Source organism: Durio zibethinus, chromosome 14 (assembly GCF_047325235.1).
Source record: "Durio zibethinus cultivar Kanyao isolate XHJ-2024 chromosome 14, ASM4732523v1, whole genome shotgun sequence".
Classification (NCBI taxonomy): domain Eukaryota; kingdom Viridiplantae; phylum Streptophyta; class Magnoliopsida; order Malvales; family Malvaceae; genus Durio; species Durio zibethinus.
Window position 1 is genome coordinate 24,754,254 of NC_143175.1, and position 20,255 is coordinate 24,774,508.

Here is a 20,255-nt window from a genome sequence, read left to right on the forward strand (position 1 = left end):
TTTTTTTTTTAATAATATGAATAATATTTTAATATTTGATTAAACGATTAACATATAATTTTGATTAAAAAATAAAATTAAAAATATTATTGTTTAAATAAAAAATAGTAATATGAAATATGAACAATGTGAAGCCATAGGTTTCTGTGCATTGAACCAATTTTCTTGTCCGAACGATTCACAACCACAAATACAGAATCTTGGAATTAAAGCGAGAATTTTGAGAAATAATTGTAAAAATAATTCAAACAAATCTGCTATAAAACCATTATCCAAATCGTGGAATTTTCGTGCAAGTCTCACATCAATACGTTTATTTTCAACAAATTGCACAATAAGGGGAAATTTACTCAAAACTGAAGAAAGAAACAAAGGCAAATTAAAAAAAAAAAGGTCAATCATAATAATTACCCAAGGCTGCTGTGAGTGTGGACAAATCAAGGGGCTGACCTAATTTAACAAAAAAATGGCAGCAAATTCATCTCTGAAATCCCCTCCTGGCCTCCCCAAAAGAAGAAAAGCAAAATCACGCTCAATCACCACTTTCAACGATGGTTTAAAATTGAAGTATGTAAAGACTAGAATGCCCCGAGTTAGAAAGATGAATGTGCAGTAGCTTCGGCGTCAGAGTTTGGCTTGTTTCTGACAAAAAATTGCTTCTCTTTATCTCTCTTTCTCTCTCTCTCTCCGAAGCACTTATAAATTAGAAAGGCAACAGCTCCTTCTGGCTTTTACGAGGGACGCTCCCAGCAACATTACTCTGCATATTTTTTCGCCTTCTCCCTGTAAACAAAAACCAATCAAGAAGGCAAAACAAACGCACGGGCTTTTTCTTTCTCTGAAACCTCACCATCTTTTCATTTCCTTTTGTCTGCTTGTAGCTTGTAACTTGTAAGTGCTTCTTAACATTTAATCTGGGATTAATTTGTTTTTGTTCTTTGCTTTGATCGTATGCAATTATTTGTTCAGTTGGGAAGTCTTATTTTTCCATGGTCTTTTTCGTTTCACGTTTGTTGAGTTTGTCCCTTCAAATTATTAACAATGGCATTGACTACTCTTGCCTTAAAAAACCACATATTTGCATTAAAAGATCCTTCTGTTTCATTTGATGGCCGCTTTGTGGGAACTCCATTTGTCTGTATCATTTATTTCCCTTTCAAATATCCTTCTTCCAAAATCAGACTATGACCTTGTCTTCTGATTCTTTTCATGTTCCTTTCACTTCCCAATCTTCATATCCTTAAAAAAAAACCAAAGATTTCTAATGAGCTTTCACTTTCCACTTGTGTTCAAGATTGAGTTTTACTTCTGTTTTGATCTCTTTCTAAATCATGTATTAAGTGTCAATTATACAAAATTCCAAGCTGCTAGCTCTTTTTCTTTTAGTCAAGTACAGACGTACCAAATAAAAGGCCAAAATTTTCCCAGATGATACAAAAGCTTAGTAATTCTTTTCTATGATTAAGATTTACCCATTTTCCACTCTGTTTTCCTCTCTGTAAAGACGCTTAAAGCCAAGCTTTTTTAAAACAAATATTCACCCGAAGGCACGAACCTGGCCTATTCCCCACCGCTTTCCTTTATATTATATTGAGAGTCCGTTTTCCTTCTCTTTTAACTATTTTCTTTTCCATTTACGTTCCTTCCTTGGAAGCTGTTTCCATTTCTCCTGCAACTTGTTCTTTTTTATTGCCTTTGAATTTCCCCGTTTAGTTTTAACCTCCCAAACTATCGAGTATTCACTCAAAATATAGATAAATTAATACCCAAAATCCCTTTCTTTCAACTCTTATGGATACCCTGATTTGCCTCTCATTTTTGTTTTCTTCTTGAAGACTTTTATCTATTTAATTCACAAAATATATACTTTGCCATTTAAAACGGATTAATCAATAATCTATTATACAATCCGCCAACTTGTTTTGATCCCAGTTTGAAATTTTCATTGCTCAGGCGGTTTCAGCAATAAGAACAGATATGAGAAAAATCTCCAAGGTATATGCGCCTCGCCCTTTCTTTCTTTTCCTTTTATTTTTTTTTCTCGGCGATACGATTTAACTTTCGTCGGGTTTTTATTAATGGTTGCAGCCTTCGTGGCCTAAAGTAGTCGTGAGAAAATGGCTGAATATATCGAGTGGAGCAGACGAGTTTTACTCCGATTACGCATTAAACGGTAAAAATCTCATCCCGGATATGTCTCGTTTCATTTCAAATTTTGTTCGGAGATTTGGTTTTGGATTTCAAAGGAAAAATTCCTATTATTTTTGGCAGAGAAGACTGATGAAAGAAGAAAGAGCTGTTCTGACGAGGATTACTTCGTCATCGTACCGGAAGATTTCTCAGGTATATTTACTATGCCACAACGGCACTGTTTTAATGTTCTGTACTGATCTTAACTCTCCCGAGGTTTGAATTTCCCGAAGCCGTCAGTTTGACGGCCATGATTCTTTTTGATTGGACGTCAAAGAAAGAAATCGTAAAGATTTCAGTTGGGTCCCGGTTTGGTTAGTTAGTTTTTATGATCCAGTGTTTAATTCTTTGCCACGTGTACGGGCTAGATTTGACTCTCTGTAGCATGTAGTTGTACTTAGATTTACTTTTGTTTTTCATTTTTCTTTTGTTTGTAACTGTGAGTTTATGGTTTCAATAGAAGGCTGGATGATGGAGGGTGCCGGCGGAATCAAACCGTCGAAAATCAAGCCGGTGGTACCACCTGTCACCGATTTGCTCAACCTCAGGTAAGGTTACTTTTTAAGTTTTGTTTATATAATGTTGAGGATGCTTAATAAATCATTTGACCTTCGTAGCAAACTTTTAGTAAATGACATATGAAGACAATTTTAGTACTTGTTTGAATGCTATGTATTAAACTTGGCATTATTGGAGCTGAAGATGCATAATAATCATCAATAATTGTGATTTACTTGTTGTTTTAAGTGTAATCTAATTTTTTGGTTTTGTTGTGATAAGGATTATGCAATGATGTTGGGTTTGTTTTTGGAGTTTCCAGGATGTTTGTAGGGACATGGAATGTCGGAGGGAAGTCGCCACATGAGGGTTTGAACTTGAGAGAATGGCTAAGGTCACCTGCTCCTGCCGACATCTATGTTCTTGGGTAAAGACTTGCTCGTTTCTTTGTCCCGATTAGTAGATAGTCTAAACCAAAGTGCTTTTTACACCGTCCTTTACAAGTCTAAGGCATCGTATTGATTAAGTTTTTGCTATTCCTTTCGATTGTTGAAATTTATGTTATAGCTTTGTTTTTTAGTTTTTGGCAGTTACTTGTATGATTAGTGCATGTACTTGTGTGGATAAAGTTGTCTTTTCATTAAGGGCGTCAACTATTCAACTTGGCTGTGGAGTTAGCGGACCGCGGTTGACGACGCCATTTTAACATGCACCACAGCTCATAACCATTTGACCTTTGCCCACTAGGATTCCGTCGGCCCACCCTCTTTATTTACCTTTTTGCCCCACCTTAAATCTCTTGTTGACTTACTCGGGAAGAAAGCAATAAGTGAATAAATTAGTTAGTTTTTGAAGAGTTAAGGGTGTTCTGGTAATTTAGAATGATTTGCTAAACGGGATTTTTCTGCCTGCTAGGTTCCAGGAAATTGTTCCCCTAAATGCTGGCAACGTGCTTGGCGCTGAGGACAGTGGACCAGCGGCCAAGTGGCTTTCCCTTGTTCGACAAGCCTTGAATACCAGCAGAGTTGACCAAGAACTTGCTCAATGTTACAGCAATGTCACTGAAGCAAGGAGTCCATCCTCCCCGCAGCTTGAGCAGCAAGCAGGCCTGAAGCATAGGATCAGCTTTTCTGATTTACTATCAATGGAAGATGAACTTGGCAAAGAGGATTTTGAAAGATTGCTAAACTTGAGTTTGAATTCTAGCGAAGAAGGCTCTCCTAGCCCCACTTGCATGTCTGGCAGTCCAACACGGCAACGTTTCTGCCTAGCTGCAAGCAAGCAAATGGTAGGGCTTTTCTTATGCGTGTGGGTTCGGGCTGATCTTTACAAGCATATTAGCAGCCTGAAAGTCTCATGTGTTGGCCGTGGCATAATGGGATATCTTGGAAACAAGGTCAGCACTTGCATTTATTCTACACTGTTGCTGACTTGTTGATAACGAAATGAGAAATATCCAGCATTTATAGCACTTAATTGTAATTATATTAATTTTATCTTCTTTTAATTGTTTGGTAACAGGGATCAATATCCATTAGCATGACGTTGCACCAAACGACATTTTGCTTTGTTTGTAGCCACTTGACCTCCGGGGAGAAAGAAGGGGATGAGATCAGAAGAAATTCTGATGTTGCAGAAATATTGAAGAGAACAAGGTTTTCTCATTCATTTAGAGATCTCAGACAGCCACTTCCTCCGCAGAGCATTTTAGATCACGAGTAAGCTTCTTAGTCCACTAATTCATCTACAATCGGCATGGCATAATTTTGTTTTGTGGATAAATAGGCACGGTTTTTGTTTTGTTATCAGTAAAGGCAAAAGAAAATCACTGGAATATCTTGAAAGTTTTCACTCATTTTTGTTAGGCCTCTAATGTTTTTCCTTTCTTGTCTTTGTTCAGCAAAATTATTTGGTTAGGAGATTTGAACTATCGGCTTGCTGTGGGTTGTGCTGATACACATGAATTACTGAAGAAGAATGACTGGCAAGCACTTCTAGAAAGGGATCAGGTGAGAGGCTAATCCAGACAAAGCTCTGTTCTGTTTCATAGATGTTGATTTTATTAATCTGGTTGCTTTGGCCCCTGCCTTGGTTTTGCACCAGTGTCATGTGAAACAATGAAAATAGAAAGTTGATCTCTAATATCATTATTGTTTACTTTAAGATCTAACATGTGATATTTCCTTTACCGCTTGGCAGCTAAGGATAGAACAAAGGGCTGGTCGGGTGTTTAAAGGATGGGAAGAAGGCAGGATTTATTTTGCTCCAACTTACAAGTATCTCACCAATTCTGACGAATATGTAGTACAAACATCTAAATCAAAAGGAAAACGGCGAAATCCTGCCTGGTAAGATATCAAATTTATGTTCCTTCAACGTATGTTTTTCTTAAATTCTTAGCTATTTAACTATATGAAGCAGGATTAAATTAATCCCAAGTTGTGCATTCATAAAGGTTGCTTGTTGGAGGCATTATCCTTTAAAAAGTTTCAAATTAATCTTTATATAATTTGAATATATATATATATATGTATATATACATATACATATACATATATTATATTTTATTACTACAGTTCTGTTCCTAGTTTTGGCAGTTTTTCCTTATACTTGTCTTTTCTGTTTTGCTTGCTCCATTTTTAATAAGCCTTGGGGGACCCGCTGAACACGACTCTGAACTAATCTTAGTTGTTCACATTTTACCCTGAATCTGTTCTGCTGGAGGATAATTAAAATTTAAGCCACTACAATTAATTAGTATTATCATGTTCTCACATGAAACACAGTTATGCTTGGAAACTCTGATACTATTAGCAGTTTTTTAAGAGGCTTCAATTTTCAATGTATATTTTTTTTAAAATACATAAACACGTTTTGCATTTTTTAATGAATCTGATCGGGTAGCCGGAGACATAAAGTTCATGTGATGACTTACCACCAACATTTGCTTCATTAATCTTACAAGGAAAGTTTTAGTAGAACTTTCAACTCGACTGTTCAAATTAATTATGTAGTGGTCGGCAAGTGAGATTTATCCGCATCTTTTGAATAAAATAATAACCTTAATTAACCGACCATATTTGTTAATGTTCTTGGCAAGACTGGTGAAAACGTTGAGCCATTGACATGCAGTCTTCACTTGGTTAATCATTATTAATGTTTTCTTTCTGCCGGATAAGTAAAATCCATCCTGAAATCCTATGTGAAGACTTGTTATTTTATTGGAGAGTTATTTATGCGAAGAACCTAAGCAATTCGTTGGAAATGATTGCAGGTGTGATAGGATCCTGTGGAAAGGTGAGGGAATTAAGCAGGTGTGGTACTCAAGGGGCGAGTCTAGGTTCTCGGATCACAGACCAGTTTATTCCCTCTTCTCAGTACAAGTCAATTTAGAAAACAAGCTCATCTCCGCCACTAGATCATGCCCACCAAGATTTTCAGCAAAATCTACTTTGTCATCAGCTTGTGTGGCCAAGGTCCAAGCTGAGGAACTGTTGCTAATTTCCAGGGCACAAAGCTGCATAAATGCAACTTCCAGGTTTTGATACCTCAAAAAAATGGCCTACCAATAGTGAAGTTACAGCTGGAATTGTTTGACAGACTGAGTACTGATGCAAAAACCGATAAGCATTCCCTGACACCTGTGTTGCCCCGGCCTTTTTTAACGGGTTGAGACAGCGTGCTGGGGAGTGATGATGTTCATGATGGATGGTATGGCATGCTACTTAAAATTGCATGTGGATTTTGTTGTGCGTGCCTGATTTGACAAACCGGTGATCTCAAGGGATTCGGTAGATATGTTAAGAGCAAGAAGCAGTGAATGATTAGATGTGGTTAGCAGTGAAGCAGGCCACTTCAGAATCAAAATTAAAGGAGGGGTGGCTGGAACTGGATCATTGGGACTTCCAAGTTCTTGTTTAACTGGATGAGAGAATGCATTTTCAGCTTCTTCTTTTTTTTTTTTTACAGAAGTGTCCATTTTTTTTTTATTTTTTGATAATTTTGATGCTGATGAGATAGCTTTGATTAAAGTGAAAAATGTAAATAGAAAGAAAAATGGCTTTGCGGAGGAGACAGTTCGCAGAAGAACTCTCTTTAGAAAGCGCAATGTTATTGAACATCGGTGAATTAAGAATAATAACACTAGGAAGGTTTCAGTTTTGTCTGCAATTTAAGTGGCAATTCGCATGTTCCATTGATTGTTCTGACGCATTCCTCTTTAGGCCTAAGTCCAGCGGTCACTGTCTACGATTAAATTGGTTCAATAAAACTTTTTATTGGTCGCTCTCAAGTCTTAACTTGTTTCAGATGACAATGCCCAATTCTATCCAGGGATATTTTATTCTTATCTGGCTCTAGGTGTAAAATTTTTAGAGCCAAACAATAATGTTTCCGTTCCAGCAGACGGATCATGAGTCGTGAACAAGGGAGATCCATAGAACCAGGACAATATTTGCTCAAATCCAGCCATAGATTGGAGAGAGTAAATGGTAAATACAGCCAAAAACAAGACTTGATCTTCCCTCAAATCCAAGCAAATATTTGATGCATTATGAGCTCATAGAGAGGCAAAATGAATAAAGAGCCAACGTTGGAGGGTTAGGCTTGAAGAATAGATGGGATCAGTTTTTTTTTTTAAGGCAAGGGTCCAACAGGAAGCTTGCTATCTGGGCCCTTTTGGGTCGCCCATCAGTCGTATTAGACTACGGGCCTGCCTAACATTCTTTCATGGGCTCTGCTTGAGTTTAATTGGGCCTTCCAAATAAAATTTTTGGCACTTCTTGTCTCAGCTGATGGCATTAGATTTGGTGGTTTGTGATTTTAGATTGTTTACATAAAAATTATGTAATATAATTTATGTTCATAAAAAATTATAAAATATGTATTTTTATTTTTATTATATTTAAAAATAATAATTATTAAAATTTTAAATCATATTATTTTTATATTTTATATTTTTATTACTGTCATATCATATTTTAAATTGACTAGACGGCACATACAAAGTCACTTAAAAAGTTCAGTCGCAGGTTTTTTTTCTTTGGAAGTGCCGCCAAACGCCGCATAGAGATCAGAATCAGATCTGACAGAACCTAAGTACACGTGTACGGTCAGATTAAGGCCCAAACGGAATGTGATCGTGCAGGGCACCATCTCATCTCATCTCTTTTAGCAAAATTCTCAAAATATCATTTTTCCCATTCTATTTAGATCTCGATGCAATCACCGTCCGTAAAATCACCGGTTTGGTTTCCGGCCAATCGCTGCCGGAAAGTTTTCCCTTGATCCGATCACTGATCGTCGTGTTCGTAAATAAATAAATCAATCGCCTCATTGCAGGTATTTCCACAATGAAGATCTCTCCTTTGTTTTTTAACCTTTTTCAAATCAACTGCGTATCGAAAATTGTAGGGTTAAGGTTCCAAGTGTTTTCCCTTAGTTCTCAGTTATCCGTTTAGTTAAAAATTTGAGGAAAGTCTCTACTCGCAAGGTTTTATACTTTTGTTTTATTTAAAATAAATTTTATTTTGATGAGTGAAATTCTGAGTGTTTGGCATCGTCAAGGTAATAGATTTCTGGAAGGTTTTTAGTTATCTTTGCTGTTTAGTGTAAAGTTTGTACGTTTGATCCTTTGTTTAATGCCGCCTGATGTATATTTGACGTGTTATGATGATAGAGTTTTAACTGTTGGAGTTTTACAGCAAACTGGAAGCAAGAATTCCATCCATCGAAAACTTTGAAGAAAAGCGAGAAAAATGGTATGTTTTATATGTGCTGTAGGAAATTTCGAGCTTGGTTTGTGCTTCAAGTGATGTGAGAAAGGTCTTCTGATTGCATATTTTGGAAATTTGATGTGTTTCTACTTTGTTGTGATGCTGTTTATCTGTTTATGTGTATCTTTTGTAATTGATTTATTGATTCAATTTTTATGATTAAATGTTCTGCAGCTGCTTATGTGTTATGTAGTTTCGTGTAGTTGAAGCTTTTTAAGCTTAAAATTCTGTATCAACTGAAATATTATGCTTTTAGTTAAAAAAATCCTCACACAATTACGTGTTTTTAATTTTTCTCAATAGTTGTAACTTAGTAATGTAGGTGGAGGTGCACTGATGAACTGGATATATATAAGAGTGAAGAAAAATGTCATTTTGCCTTAGCACTACACAACAAAAGCACCTCAGGCCCTTTCAGGCCAGACGCATGCCTAGTGCACCTAGGTGCGCTTTTCTGTAAGGCGATAGGCACAAAAAAGCTCACCTGATTGAAGTTCTGTAGCATTTCTTTTATTTTAATTTTTTTTTCATTAGCTTTACTTTTAATAGTGAAAAAAGGGACAATATCAAACTCTCTACTTCTCAATGCTTGAGTATTACAACAAACTTGGGACCATATGGAACTATGCAAGTGGTGCATATTTGCAAAAAGGAAAGGAAATTTTGCATGTTTTGTAGGATAAAAGCGGACCACTCTTTAGAGTTTATTAACAGAATTACAAATCTTAAGCTTATTTTATATATATACAGAAACAAATACATTTTGTGTCTTACTTCACTCGGGCGAGCGCTTTTTTTGCTCCTCTTGCCTCAGGCAATATTAAAGGTTCTAGTGCCTTGAGTGCGCCTTGCGCGCTTAACAACACTGTTAGTGCCTACTTGCTATCATGATGGCATGTGGTTAATCTTGAATACTGGATCAATGAAAAAAATTTGACTATTATTGTTATTCCCTTCTACATGACATTATGGTCTTGACTTGTTTCCAATTAGGAATTTCTCACATGTGAAACCTTTCCAGAATCAGGGCTTTTGGATGACAAAAGATGCTGCGTGTTCAAATGGTGGTGAGATGGCATATGATAATTCTTCTAGAATTGAGCCCAAGCGTTCTCATCAATGGTTCATGAACGGTCCTGAGACAGACTTATTTCCTAACAAGAAGCAGGCAGTTGGAATTCCAACTACCAACTTATTTCCTGGAATGTTGAATTCAAATGTTTCTGCATGGGGAAATGCTTCCAATTTTCATTCAATCTCTGGGCAGTTTGCTGAAAGGTTATTTGATACGGAAACAGCTCGAGCTGTGAATTTTGATGATCGAAATATGCCATCAGTTAGCACAGAGAAAGTTGAAATGGGAAGAAGGGTTAATGAGGATTTATTTACCAATGATTCTTCATTTGGTTTATCTATGTCTCATACATTGGAAGATCCTAGATCTGGGTTAAACTATGGAGGGATTAGGAAGGTAAAAGTCAGTCAGGTCAAGGAATCTGAGAATCTCATGTCTGCATCAATGGGACGTGTGTATAATAGCGTTGATGATAACTCTGTGTCAACAGGTCATGCTTACAACAAGGTGGAAGACGGTTATATATCAACAGGTCTTGCTTATAACAAAGGGGATGAAAGCATCATGTCTATTGGTGAAACCTATGAAAGAGAGAATAATGTTTTCATGTCTATGGGACAATCCTATGACAAAAGTGAGGACAGTGTTACCACTGGCTCAACATATAAAGAAAGTAGCAGTACCATTGCAATGAGCAATACGTTCAATAAGGGTGATAACAATTTCATGTCCATGGGTCAAACCTACAACAGGACAGATGATAGCTCCGTAACTGTGTGTCATACCTACAATAAAGGAGATGACAGTGCCATATCTGTTAGTCATAGCTACAATAAGGGTGACTACAATAATTTGTCAATTGGTCAGTCCTATAGTAAGGGTGAGAGTATTATTATATCTTTTGGTGGCTATGATGATGATGATACAAATCCATCAGGAAGTCTAATATCGGGCTATGATTTATTGATGGGTCAACCTTCTGTCCCAAGATCTGATGCACCAAATGATAAAGAGTTGGTTAAATCCAATGCTGATGCACTTGTTTCTACTGGTATTGTAACTGCCTCTGGAGCTGAAGTTTCTAGGAAGAAAGAAGAGCCGAAAACATCAAAAAAAATTCCTTCAAATAACTTCCCTTCAAATGTCAGAAGTTTGCTATCAACTGGTATGCTTGATGGAGTTCCTGTTAAATATATTGCCTGGTCACGGGAGGTAAATCTCATTTCACATGTTCTTCTTTTAGTTTACCATACTGTCTGGTGACACACCTGCTTCTTTTTATGCACTTTAGAAGGAGCTGCGTGGTGTTATAAAGAGTTCTGGATATCAATGTGGCTGTCAGACATGCAATTTTTCTAAGGTGGGGTTCAGTTTTACCTTTTGTATGAAGGGAATTATTGAGGCAAAAGTATCTCTGTCCCTGATCAGCCGGTTTCTATTTACTAATAGGTGATTAATGCATATGAATTTGAACGTCATGCTGGTTGCAAAACAAAACACCCAAATAATCACATCTACTTTGAGAATGGGAAGACAATTTATGGGATTGTCCAAGAGCTTAGAAGCACGCCTCAGAATATGTTATTTGACGCTATTCAGAGTATAACTGGTTCACCTATTAACCAGAAGTGCTTCCGGCTTTGGAAAGGTGATGTAAACTATTAAACTTGAATGGCTTTGCTTTTTATTTCTCTAACTTTTAGTGATTTGCTGTAGATATGAATTCTCCAACATTATCTATCTTACGCTGACAAGGACAATTAAAAGGAAATGCATCTTTTACAAGTACTCTTTATTGACAAAAAAGGTTTCCTACTCATGTGTTCCTCTTTTCTTTTTCAGAGTCCTTTTTAGCTGCCACTCTTGAACTTCAGCGTATATATGGAAAGGATGAAGGGAAACAATTGTCATAAAACAACCATGTTTATTTGTAAGTGAAGATCATCTCTGTTTTGTGCATGTGAACTGATCTTTTTGACGATACTTTTGGTTGTATCTCAGCAACATGTAGTTAATAGCTTATTCGAAGAGAAAGAGATGAAATTTAAATGTTACTTTTCTCTCAGAAAGCTTTTATTTTTCTTTATGTATCTTTTGGTGGTTCCCATTTGTCTTTTATCAGATTCAACGATTTTGTAGTTGAAAACATATTCTTTCCTGTGTGCATTGCATATTTAAAAACCACTTCTAAAGTGGACCGAAACCATGGTTTTGATAAAAATGAGTTGAAGCCTCGATTTCTTTACCCATTGGTGGATCAATGGAGTAACCCTTCCAATCCAGCATCATGGCCTTAGTCATAAAATTTTTTAGTGGAAAGTCGTATCGTTAGATGATAGTTACACTTGCGTCAGAAACCACTACGATAATAATTGCTAGTGGTTTCCCTCGTTTCTCAAAAAGTAGTGGATATTATATTAAAATCAAATCCCTTTATGACAATGGAAACACTCTAGACTGGAATTGAATCGCTTTTCTCTTGTAATTTTTCATCTCTGATTGACGTTTCTCTCCTGGCAGCATCAATTGTGATGGCCTGATGATCGAAACTTTCCTTTTCGATGTTAGCCATATCTATTTTAGCTGTTTCTATTTGCTGCTCCATTAATGGGGGTGGAGACTTGTAATCCTTGCTTTTACCCCACAGCACAAGATAAAGACCAGCAATTATGATGATAGCTCCAATCACCCTGTAAAATATGAGATCAATTTTTTTTTTTTTTTTTGGTTTCAATCTGTTTGAGAATTGTTACAGTGATATGAAGTTTGGATATTACCTTCCCAAATACATTTGTTCAGCCAGAATGAAAGAGGACATGATGGCTACGATAACCATGCATAGGGGAGTAAAAGCCGTAACAAACACCGGATCTCTGTCTTTCATTATCACCCCTTGAATATAATAACCAAGTCCTGAACATACAATACCCTGCAGCCATGCATATTGCAGATGTAACATTTAAAAATTGTAAAATACCAAAAAAAATCTATTATTCCTAATAATTCCAATCCTTGGGGAGACTAGATTTCTATAACATTTCAGAAGTGCATGGGTAATGGGTTGGTAACTGGTAAATGTTCTTACGCTGTATGCAACTGAAATTAACTTGGTGTCCCATTTAATGGCCCAGATGGCAGCATTTCCCTTTTCCATTATCAAAGCAGCTATGGTGCCTTCAACCGTACCCAACAGGCAAATCCAAACTGTGAGAGAAAGCTCGGCAGGGTATGTTTCCATAGTGATTGCCTATAGAAAGACACACAGGTTATGTTATGGTTAAGGAAATCCATCGACAATTTTTACTGCAAAGTTTCTATGTACGTACCTGCAGAATCACAAAACAAGCGTAGCTGGAGCAGCCAACTGCAATCATTAGACCACCTTTAATCGTGTCGTGGAGATCTGTCCCATTTTTTGCTGATGCTTGATGGTTAATTCTTCCTTTCGTCCAAAATAACTCAAGAGCCGGTCCTTTCATCAGTGTCATGACCATGGCTCCTGCAACTGTTGCAAGGGTTCCAACAACTTTACCATGGCTTCGGATGGATCTTAAGTTTACCTTCTCAAGCCTGGAGGGACATGATCGAACTTTTAGTTAGCTGCCATAATTAGAATAAGGACGCATGTATTTTCAAGGAAAATTAATAAAATTTATCCATTTTTATTTTTAAAATCATAATCATGTGGCATCAGAGCTACCAGCTTAATACAGTTTTTCTCCATTTTTATGCTTAAAATCATAATCATATGGCATCAGAGCTACCAGCTACTGCTTCCTGGGTTCTTTGTTATTCAGATGTCCATGAACGAAATTGTTGCTATTTGGATTGTCTACCTTAAAATCCAAGCCATGACAAAGGTAATGGCAGGAACAATGTTATACATGGCAGCTGCAAACGTTGCAGTCGTGTACTTCATCCCCACATAATACAAGTTTTGGTCAATGACTGGCCTGCCGGAATACAGATAAGCATTATCACATGTTATTGTATAATGTTAAAAAACAGAAACTTGTAATTTAATTTGGATAATACTCCAGTAAGCCGAGCAGCATTATTTTGATGAAGATTGGTAGTGTCATCTTAGGCCTCACTTTCCTGTCAAACAAAAGCTACTTCCAATCAGTTTTCTCTGCTGAAATGATGTAAACTGATTACAAAACATTACATTGTTACAGGCATGTGCCAAACTTTGAATGTTTGTTTTTTGAGAGAGAGGAGATACTTGTCGAGAATGGCTGCAAACGGAGCCATGACAACGGTGGCAATGGCATGACGGTAGACGACAAGTGTATAATTGCTCATCCCCTGGTTGAGTGCAGCCTTACACAAGATATCCATTCCTGCAAGCCCAACTTGCATGAAAATTGCAGCAAAGAATGGCTTAAACTTACCTAAAGCACCATGTCCTTGGTTCTCCATATCTCTTTATGAACTTATGGGTTCACTCTCGATTCAGTTCTCAACTTATAAAACAGCAAAGTTCGTCACTGATGCTGTGATGCACTCATGAGGAATTTCTGGTAATACATGTTTCTTCCTATTTATATTTGGAAGTTGCTCCACATGCTGACATATTCTATCAAACTTTAGACACCCAATCACTTTTTTTTTTGTTGGCATTCGTAAGTTGCTATAGTAACTAACTAAATCCTTTAAAAAAATAACTTAAAATTCAATCTTAAAATGATAGTGATAAATGAATGAACACAGGAAAAAAATTATATATAATTATAATTTAATCTTAAAATGAATTATAAAATTAATTTTAATCTAAGGATAAAAAATAGTTTAATTTACACTTAAGTGGATCTCTTCTTAATAAATTAAGGAGAGGGATCAACTTATATTAATCATTGACTTCATTAAACTTAAACAATGAGAAAGACAAGTGAAAAAGAAAAAAAAAATAATTTTATCTTTAAATTTATTAAAATCAAGTGACAAAAAAGATTTTATTTTTATTTAAGTTTGAATTCATTAAAAATTATAAAAAAATAATTTTTTATAAATTTATTAAATTTTATTAAATAAATTTATTTAAACCGATAAAAAAAAAAAGTACCGAACAAAATTCAAAATGCCTTTATAACTAATAAAAAGTTACTATATCTAATTGTAATAACCAACAAATATATTGCGAAACGATGCAACTTAGCCGGTAAATGGTTATTACTATTATTTGATTGTGACAGGCAGCATTAACTACGGACAAACCGTTAAAAAGGCAAAGTCGAAAACAAACATTTATGTCAGAGTGGCATAATTATTATGCTGTTTGCTTTAATAATTTTGCAAACGCCACCGCCATTTTTTTTTATTTTTTATTTTTTTCTGCGCCTTTGCGTGTTCAAGGAGTGAATGAATCGGTGGAGTTGGTTTCTAAGTTCCTTCTCAAAAGTTGTCTAAAGAGTGTTTCGTGGCTAGTCTGCATAGTCCATGAATACAACATAAGAACCTGAAATAAATAAAGAAATTCCTCAACTGAGTGCGTATTGACATCCACTCTCAGATGAACACAATTTCTTATGAAGAAGGTTGGGTTTTTTTTCTTCTTTTAAAATTTAATCTTTTTCTATTTGGAGATTTAGTGGGCAAAAGACAAAGTCAATAAGGGTAAGAAACTTTGTTTCTGCATCAAGTATATTTTGTAGCCCATGGATGAGTCTCAGATATTTTTGCTTATCCATATTTCCACTAATCAAAAAGAGAATGCGGATAGGACGAATTGCCATATGAATTCAAACTCCATTATTGAAAGAGATGATTAAGATTTGTTTTTGCCTTTTTTCTTTTTGTGCCAACACGAAAATCTCTTTCAGATTTCTTTCTTCTTTCTTACATCCTTAAGCTTTATTATCCATTTGCTTTGTTGAATTATTCAGAGGAAGCAAGAACAGTCCATGTTAAAATAAAGAATAAAAAAAAAAAGTGGGGAATGTAAAAGTTAATGCCCTCTCCATTTCATAGCTTAAGCTTCAACTTTCACAGTTTGATTGATAGTGCTTAATGTATTAGCACTATCTCCACAATGAATAAATATAAACCCAATTATTACTGCTTTAGTGAAATGTGGGTCTACGGGTGGAAAACCTGTTTTCTGATTAAACGTGTGGTCGTTAAGGAACCGAAAAGGAAATGTCAAAAACAACGGGAGAAAGAGAAGGAAAGTGGCTTTTCGAGCTATGCCTGAGCTTATTCCTTATTAAGCAGTGCAACACCATCATCCAACTCACTATGTATAATTTTTATCAAGCAACCAAATCTTCTACAACAAACTATGTAAATAATCCATTAATGGATAATAAGCTACCAATGGATTAGGGTTCTGTTAAGCTTTAGAGGAGCATTCATAAGGGGTTCTTGCCTTTGGAGCCCACAGAATGACCATAGATAATATCCCACCCAAACTAGTTGAGGAATAAATTATTTGAAATTCCTTAGTTTTAGGTGCACTTCTCAAACGTAAGAAATGCACGACACGACTCATCCTAATGCCCGAAAAGTGAGATCACCCAAAAATTTATGATGCTCATGACGAATAAAAAAGAAAAACACATTTTCAGATGATTCTGCATTAACAAAAGTACCAAGAGAATCAATCCGACTGTATACCAAATTTATATTCTCCAGATAGACAGTTCCTCCAATTACAAAAAATCGAAAGAAATGAATTGACATCGGATGCCTCCCAATCTTTTCCTTGATATGATACCACTGTGCAAGCCCTAGGCCAGGGAGCAAAGCCAACCTTGTCATCCACTCACATGGAAACAAGTGGGGAGAAATGAATAACATACCACATTAATAAGATTAACAATTGATTCTAGAGGACTCTTGAGGCTAGGGGCGTAAGTCAAATCCAGTCTAGCCTGGTTTGCATCTGTTCAGGGAAGGCTAGGGCAGTTCATAATTTCAACTCCATATATCAAAATGGTAGACAAATTTGCTTTCGATTCAAACACATGTTATTTAGGAAAAATAATCTAATATAATTAATTTTGCAAAATACCAAGGATCTAACATTTCACACCAAAGAGTAGCAGATATAAAATAATCATGGCATTGAGCAGGAGCATACAAACATGTACAATATAGTTGTAACAAAATTAGTTTTCTGGACCAAAATGGCTCCCTAGAGAAGAAAATGTACCCTTCAAATCTCATCCTCAGTGTAGTTTGTTCAAGACCCGCAGCAGGCTGATTTTTGAGCAGCTGCTGCAGCCCCTGCTGCCTGGTCTGCTTGGTTAATTTTGATTGTCTGTGGCTGCAAAGAGGAAGTAAAAGATAATAAAAATTACAACAATATATGTATCAAAATATGTTAAAGAAATGGATTTGCATAATTAGCACAAATATGCATGTGTTATCAGAAAAGATGATACTTCAAGTTAAAGAAACTATACCTCAGCCCTCGAGTCACTATCAGCAAGCCTTTGCTTAATGTCCCTGGCTATTGAAAAGAAAACCTCCTCAACATTTAAGTTTGTTTTTGCACTCTGCAAAATAGATTGGATGTTGAGCATATAGGAAAGATCATCTAAACATCAAAACTAACTACAACATCTGCAGTAAAAATTACATACTGTCTCAAAGAACTTGATGCCATATTCATCAGCAAGAGCTTGACCCTTTGAGGTAGGGACAGCCTGAAAAATATCCTGGTCAACTCGACAAGAAAAATATCCAGCCCAGTATGGCAAACAGAAGGGTAACAACAAATGCATGCAAATACAAGCACACGTGCGCACATGGAAGAGAGAGAAAGAGAAACAGACCCTTTTGCTTTCATCCATGTCAGCCTTATTACCCACCAGAATCTTATTGACATTGTCCGAAGCATGCTGTTCAATATTACGAATCCAATTTCTAATGTCTAAGGTGCAAAAAAGGATATTAGTTCAGTTGATAAGATAATTATAATGGAGAAAGAATAAATTTTCAAATCACTGGATAACGAGTCTACTTTCAAGTTTCAACATTCCAGAAAACTGAAAGTTTCGAATAACAAACCAAATTTGCTGGAAACACTAAAAATTTCTAAAGATTCAAAGGTTGATAAGACTGAACAACTTATGTATGAAAATCCAAAATTCAAATGATAAAAATTTCAGTCATTACTATTGAAAGATGACTCATCAGTCACATCATAAACGAGCAAGATACCCATGGCCCCACGATAGTAAGCTGCACAGAAAGAAAATATTACTTAATTCATCTGTCGACCAGACAAGACTCTAGAAGAAAATAAAATCTGGATGCAGGGAGAGAGTAGACATCTGGAAAAATTAAAATAACGTGAACACCCTCCATACCTAGGGTTGGCAGCCCAACCCAAGCCCGACAGGTTCCGACCCGACCTGACATTATAGGGTCGGTTTTTTTTAATTGGGTTTCAGGTTGGGTCGGGTCAGGTATTACTAAAAAAAATCAGGTTCGGGTTTTAGGTAAACCCGACCCGATACTATATTAAAAATTATTTTTTAATTATTTATTTATATATAACTATATAATTATATATTTATATTTTAAAAATAATATTTTATTAATTTCGGGTCGGGTTCGGGTTGAGCTAAAACTTGCCCCGGCCCGACCCGTTGCCAACCCTATCCATACCCACCCCAAAAGGGTAAAACAAGATAAGTACTAAAAAGAAACGAGCAAGCAACCATGTTTGGGGGTGGAAGAAAGAAAAGACTATGAAAAGGTAAATTTTTCAATCACCCACAGAGATAATACTAATAGCCAACACCTTCACTCTAAGCACCAAGTATCAAGAATCCAGAAAATATGAAAGGCTAAGCATCTAGAGAACTGAGAGAATTTCAATCCTAAGCATCTGTTCTTTGTAGTTCTATTTCCAAGTCCCGCCATACAATTCAAAAGTATAACAGCTGGTGGGTTGGAATGCATGAGAGAGACGAACCATTGAAGCATAAAAGCTCCTAAATTCCTAGCAGACTAAGAAAACAAAGAGAATGGCAACCTTGAACCAAACCTGTTATTAAATTTGACGATTTTAGAGTGAGAACAAATGGTAAGTCACATAACAACACTGGCAATTAACAGGCTCAAGTAAAACAATGCCCAAGTCATGCTATCAAATTATTTCATCAAATCAAATAAGTTATTATTCCAATTAGACAATTCATTTCTAGTCAGTGACACCTTCAAAACGCAAAAACTAACCGGTTGTAATTGTTCGAAACCGCTCTTGCCCAGCAGTATCCCAAATTTGCAGTTTGATCCTTTTTCCATCAAGCTCTATGGTCCTTATCTTAAAGTCAATTCTGCCAAATCAAACACAACCCTATTAAACCACGTGCCCCTTGTAGAAATAATAATTATAATAATAAGACCACTTTACTGAGATTTAAAAAAACCTACCCAATGGTCGTGATGAAACTTGTAGTAAATGAGCCATCTGAGAAACGCAAAAGGAGGCAACTCTTACCCACACCTGCCCACACAATTACACAAGCAAACAGAGTTATTCATAGCTCTAATTCAAAAGAATGTGCAAAATATCAAGAAAAACTCCTTTAAAATAACTGCAATATCAACTATTAATCCCTAATTACAAGCAACTACAACTATTTATAGCAGCCGATGGCATGAATTAAGAGACAGCTCCCTCATGCAAATGTATATGTACGATATTCATCATCAGTAACACAAACTGAAACATAGAATACTCCCATGGCAATGAGCTATATTGAGGCAGAATACATTATCAAATATATTCAGACGAAAAATGCCAGTAGCATAGATTCACCATAAAAGCAAACATTTCGAATCAACCACGATAACGCAATAAAATGAAATTTCCGTGTTAAGATAATCCGTAAACCTAAAATGAAGCTTAATCTAAGATAATGATATTGAAATGCGCATCACGGTCTCACATCTAGGTTTTCTATATTTAGAAAATAAAAAAAGAACCCTAACATTTTGCAAAAGCAATGTAGATTAACGAGTAGATCGAATTTCAAATTAAGATGTATATTTATATATAAAGAGAAAAGAAATAGTTACCGCTGTCGCCGATCAAAAGGAGCTTTATGAGGTAGTCGTAATCGGCTCGAGCTCTTGCAGGTGGAGCAGCCATGGTAATAGAAGAAATTTATCGAAACAAGCCAAAAAAAGGGGGAAAACAAATAAACCCTAGACCCAAAAAAAAGGCTTCGACGTTAATAATCAATGAAAAAAAAATTGATAAAAATAAATGTTTTTTAATTTTATTTGGTGAATTGAAAGGAAACAATACCGGATCAAGAAAAAAGAAGAGTGAGATCTGAGAAAAGGCAATGAGAGAAATGAGGAGGGAGAGCGTCTGGTACGTTACCACCGGTCGGCCGTTGAAAAAATGGGTTTTTTTAAACTATAAATCTATGTTTTTGGATTGGCTCCCAACCGTTGGATTAATATATGGTGTTGACATATGTGTGGAAATAACGGACGGATTTCTTTAACTCGTCAACGTACGGAAAATAACTGATTGAAGCAAAAGACTGGGCCTCCCTAAGCTGCTAGCTAAGCGACAACGTTTAGCCGCAGATAGAAGCGTTGGATTTGGGTAACTAAAAGCGAGGAAGCAACAGGCAAAGAATGCGCTTGATCAGATAATACGTATCATTTAAATTTAAAAAAAAAAATTTGAAGAAAACGAATTTAAAAAAATTTTTTTTTTGAAAATTCACGTCAATTTAAGAGTAAGA

General features: G+C 36.0%; 4 protein-coding genes across 13 annotated transcripts; 2 read left to right on the plus strand and 2 right to left on the minus strand.

Moving 5' to 3' along the window:
- Nucleotides 1–590: 590 nt before the first annotated feature.
- LOC111294385 (type I inositol polyphosphate 5-phosphatase 8-like) lies at nucleotides 591–6,858 on the plus strand. 4 transcript variants are annotated; one of them, XM_022887669.2, is made up of 11 exons: nucleotides 591–891; nucleotides 1,954–1,995; nucleotides 2,089–2,173; nucleotides 2,272–2,343; nucleotides 2,651–2,738; nucleotides 3,011–3,115; nucleotides 3,604–4,084; nucleotides 4,210–4,406; nucleotides 4,589–4,697; nucleotides 4,888–5,036; nucleotides 5,963–6,858. In XM_022887669.2, the coding sequence occupies exons 2-11, from the start codon at nucleotides 1,978–1,980 to the stop codon at nucleotides 6,231–6,233; spliced, it is 1,575 nt and encodes a 524-aa protein (XP_022743404.1). In that variant the 5' UTR covers nucleotides 591–891; nucleotides 1,954–1,977; the 3' UTR covers nucleotides 6,234–6,858. The 4 variants fall into 4 exon arrangements, with proteins under 4 accessions (XP_022743404.1, XP_022743406.1, XP_022743405.1 ...); XM_022887671.2 differs by having other exon boundaries at nucleotides 734–891; nucleotides 2,654–2,738; XM_022887670.2 differs by having other exon boundaries at nucleotides 817–891; nucleotides 1,933–1,995.
- An 894-nt stretch (nucleotides 6,859–7,752) lies between these two features.
- On the plus strand, nucleotides 7,753–12,913 carry LOC111293547 (uncharacterized). Of its 5 annotated transcripts, XR_016327853.1 has the most exons (8): nucleotides 7,851–8,028; nucleotides 8,391–8,447; nucleotides 9,484–10,749; nucleotides 10,829–10,897; nucleotides 10,987–11,185; nucleotides 11,380–11,467; nucleotides 12,669–12,763; nucleotides 12,870–12,913. XR_016327853.1 is itself a non-coding variant. In XM_089744103.1 (7 exons), exons 2-6 carry the CDS (start codon nucleotides 8,445–8,447, stop codon nucleotides 11,448–11,450), a joined length of 1,608 nt encoding a protein of 535 aa, XP_089600229.1. In that variant the 5' UTR covers nucleotides 7,851–8,028; nucleotides 8,391–8,444; the 3' UTR covers nucleotides 11,451–11,467; nucleotides 12,669–12,797. The 5 variants fall into 5 exon arrangements, 4 of the variants coding, with proteins under 4 accessions (XP_022742001.1, XP_089600229.1, XP_089600227.1 ...); XM_089744103.1 differs by lacking the exon at nucleotides 12,870–12,913 and having other exon boundaries at nucleotides 12,669–12,797; XM_089744101.1 differs by lacking the exons at nucleotides 12,669–12,763; nucleotides 12,870–12,913 and adding an exon at nucleotides 12,058–12,196.
- LOC111293548 (WAT1-related protein At2g37460-like) lies at nucleotides 11,929–14,059 on the minus strand. Its single transcript, XM_022886269.2, has 7 exons — nucleotides 13,763–14,059; nucleotides 13,573–13,635; nucleotides 13,374–13,490; nucleotides 12,864–13,107; nucleotides 12,623–12,784; nucleotides 12,315–12,466; nucleotides 11,929–12,227 (listed from the first exon to the last, which is right to left on the minus strand). Exons 1-7 carry the CDS (start codon nucleotides 13,957–13,959, stop codon nucleotides 11,990–11,992), a joined length of 1,173 nt encoding a protein of 390 aa, XP_022742004.1. The 5' UTR covers nucleotides 13,960–14,059; the 3' UTR covers nucleotides 11,929–11,989.
- A 2,477-nt stretch (nucleotides 14,060–16,536) lies between these two features.
- On the minus strand, nucleotides 16,537–19,937 carry LOC111293549 (ras-related protein RABE1c). 3 transcript variants are annotated; one of them, XM_022886271.2, is made up of 9 exons: nucleotides 19,805–19,937; nucleotides 19,573–19,701; nucleotides 18,925–18,997; nucleotides 18,727–18,827; nucleotides 17,659–17,724; nucleotides 17,316–17,413; nucleotides 17,124–17,186; nucleotides 16,944–17,036; nucleotides 16,537–16,804 (listed from the first exon to the last, which is right to left on the minus strand). In XM_022886271.2, exons 2-9 carry the CDS (start codon nucleotides 19,643–19,645, stop codon nucleotides 16,721–16,723), a joined length of 651 nt encoding a protein of 216 aa, XP_022742006.1. In that variant the 5' UTR covers nucleotides 19,646–19,701; nucleotides 19,805–19,937; the 3' UTR covers nucleotides 16,537–16,720. The 3 variants fall into 3 exon arrangements, with proteins under 3 accessions (XP_022742006.1, XP_022742007.1, XP_089600233.1); XM_022886272.2 differs by lacking the exon at nucleotides 17,659–17,724; XM_089744107.1 differs by having other exon boundaries at nucleotides 17,124–17,413.
- Between the last annotated feature and the right edge of the window lie 318 nt (nucleotides 19,938–20,255).

Bases quoted from the DNA above. Each gene is read 5' to 3' on its own strand.
- LOC111294385 (XM_022887669.2), top strand. The intron at 2,174-2,271 runs GTAAAAATCTCA...TATTTTTGGCAG, and splicing joins CTCCGATTACGCATTAAACG to AGAAGACTGATGAAAGAAGA. The intron at 2,739-3,010 runs GTAAGGTTACTT...TGGAGTTTCCAG, and splicing joins ACCGATTTGCTCAACCTCAG to GATGTTTGTAGGGACATGGA.
- LOC111293548 (XM_022886269.2), bottom strand. From the start codon at position 13,959: ATGGAGAACCAAGGACATGGTGCTTTAGGTAAGTTTAAGCCATTCTTT. The intron at 13,636-13,762 runs GTATCTCCTCTC...TTTGTTTGACAG, and splicing joins TTTGCAGCCATTCTCGACAA to GAAAGTGAGGCCTAAGATGA. The intron at 13,491-13,572 runs GTATTATCCAAA...GTATTCCGGCAG, and splicing joins ATGCTGCTCGGCTTACTGGA to GCCAGTCATTGACCAAAACT.
- LOC111293549 (XM_089744107.1), bottom strand. From the start codon at position 19,645: ATGGCTGCTCCACCTGCAAGAGCTCGAGCCGATTACGACTACCTCATA. The intron at 18,828-18,924 runs GTAGGTTTTTTT...TTGATTTGGCAG, and splicing joins AGTTTCATCACGACCATTGG to AATTGACTTTAAGATAAGGA. The intron at 16,805-16,943 runs GTATAGTTTCTT...TCCTCTTTGCAG, and splicing joins ATAGTGACTCGAGGGCTGAG to CCACAGACAATCAAAATTAA.
- LOC111293547 (XM_022886266.2), top strand. The intron at 10,750-10,828 runs GTAAATCTCATT...TATGCACTTTAG, and splicing joins ATATTGCCTGGTCACGGGAG to AAGGAGCTGCGTGGTGTTAT. The intron at 11,186-11,379 runs GTGATGTAAACT...TTTCTTTTTCAG, and splicing joins GTGCTTCCGGCTTTGGAAAG to AGTCCTTTTTAGCTGCCACT.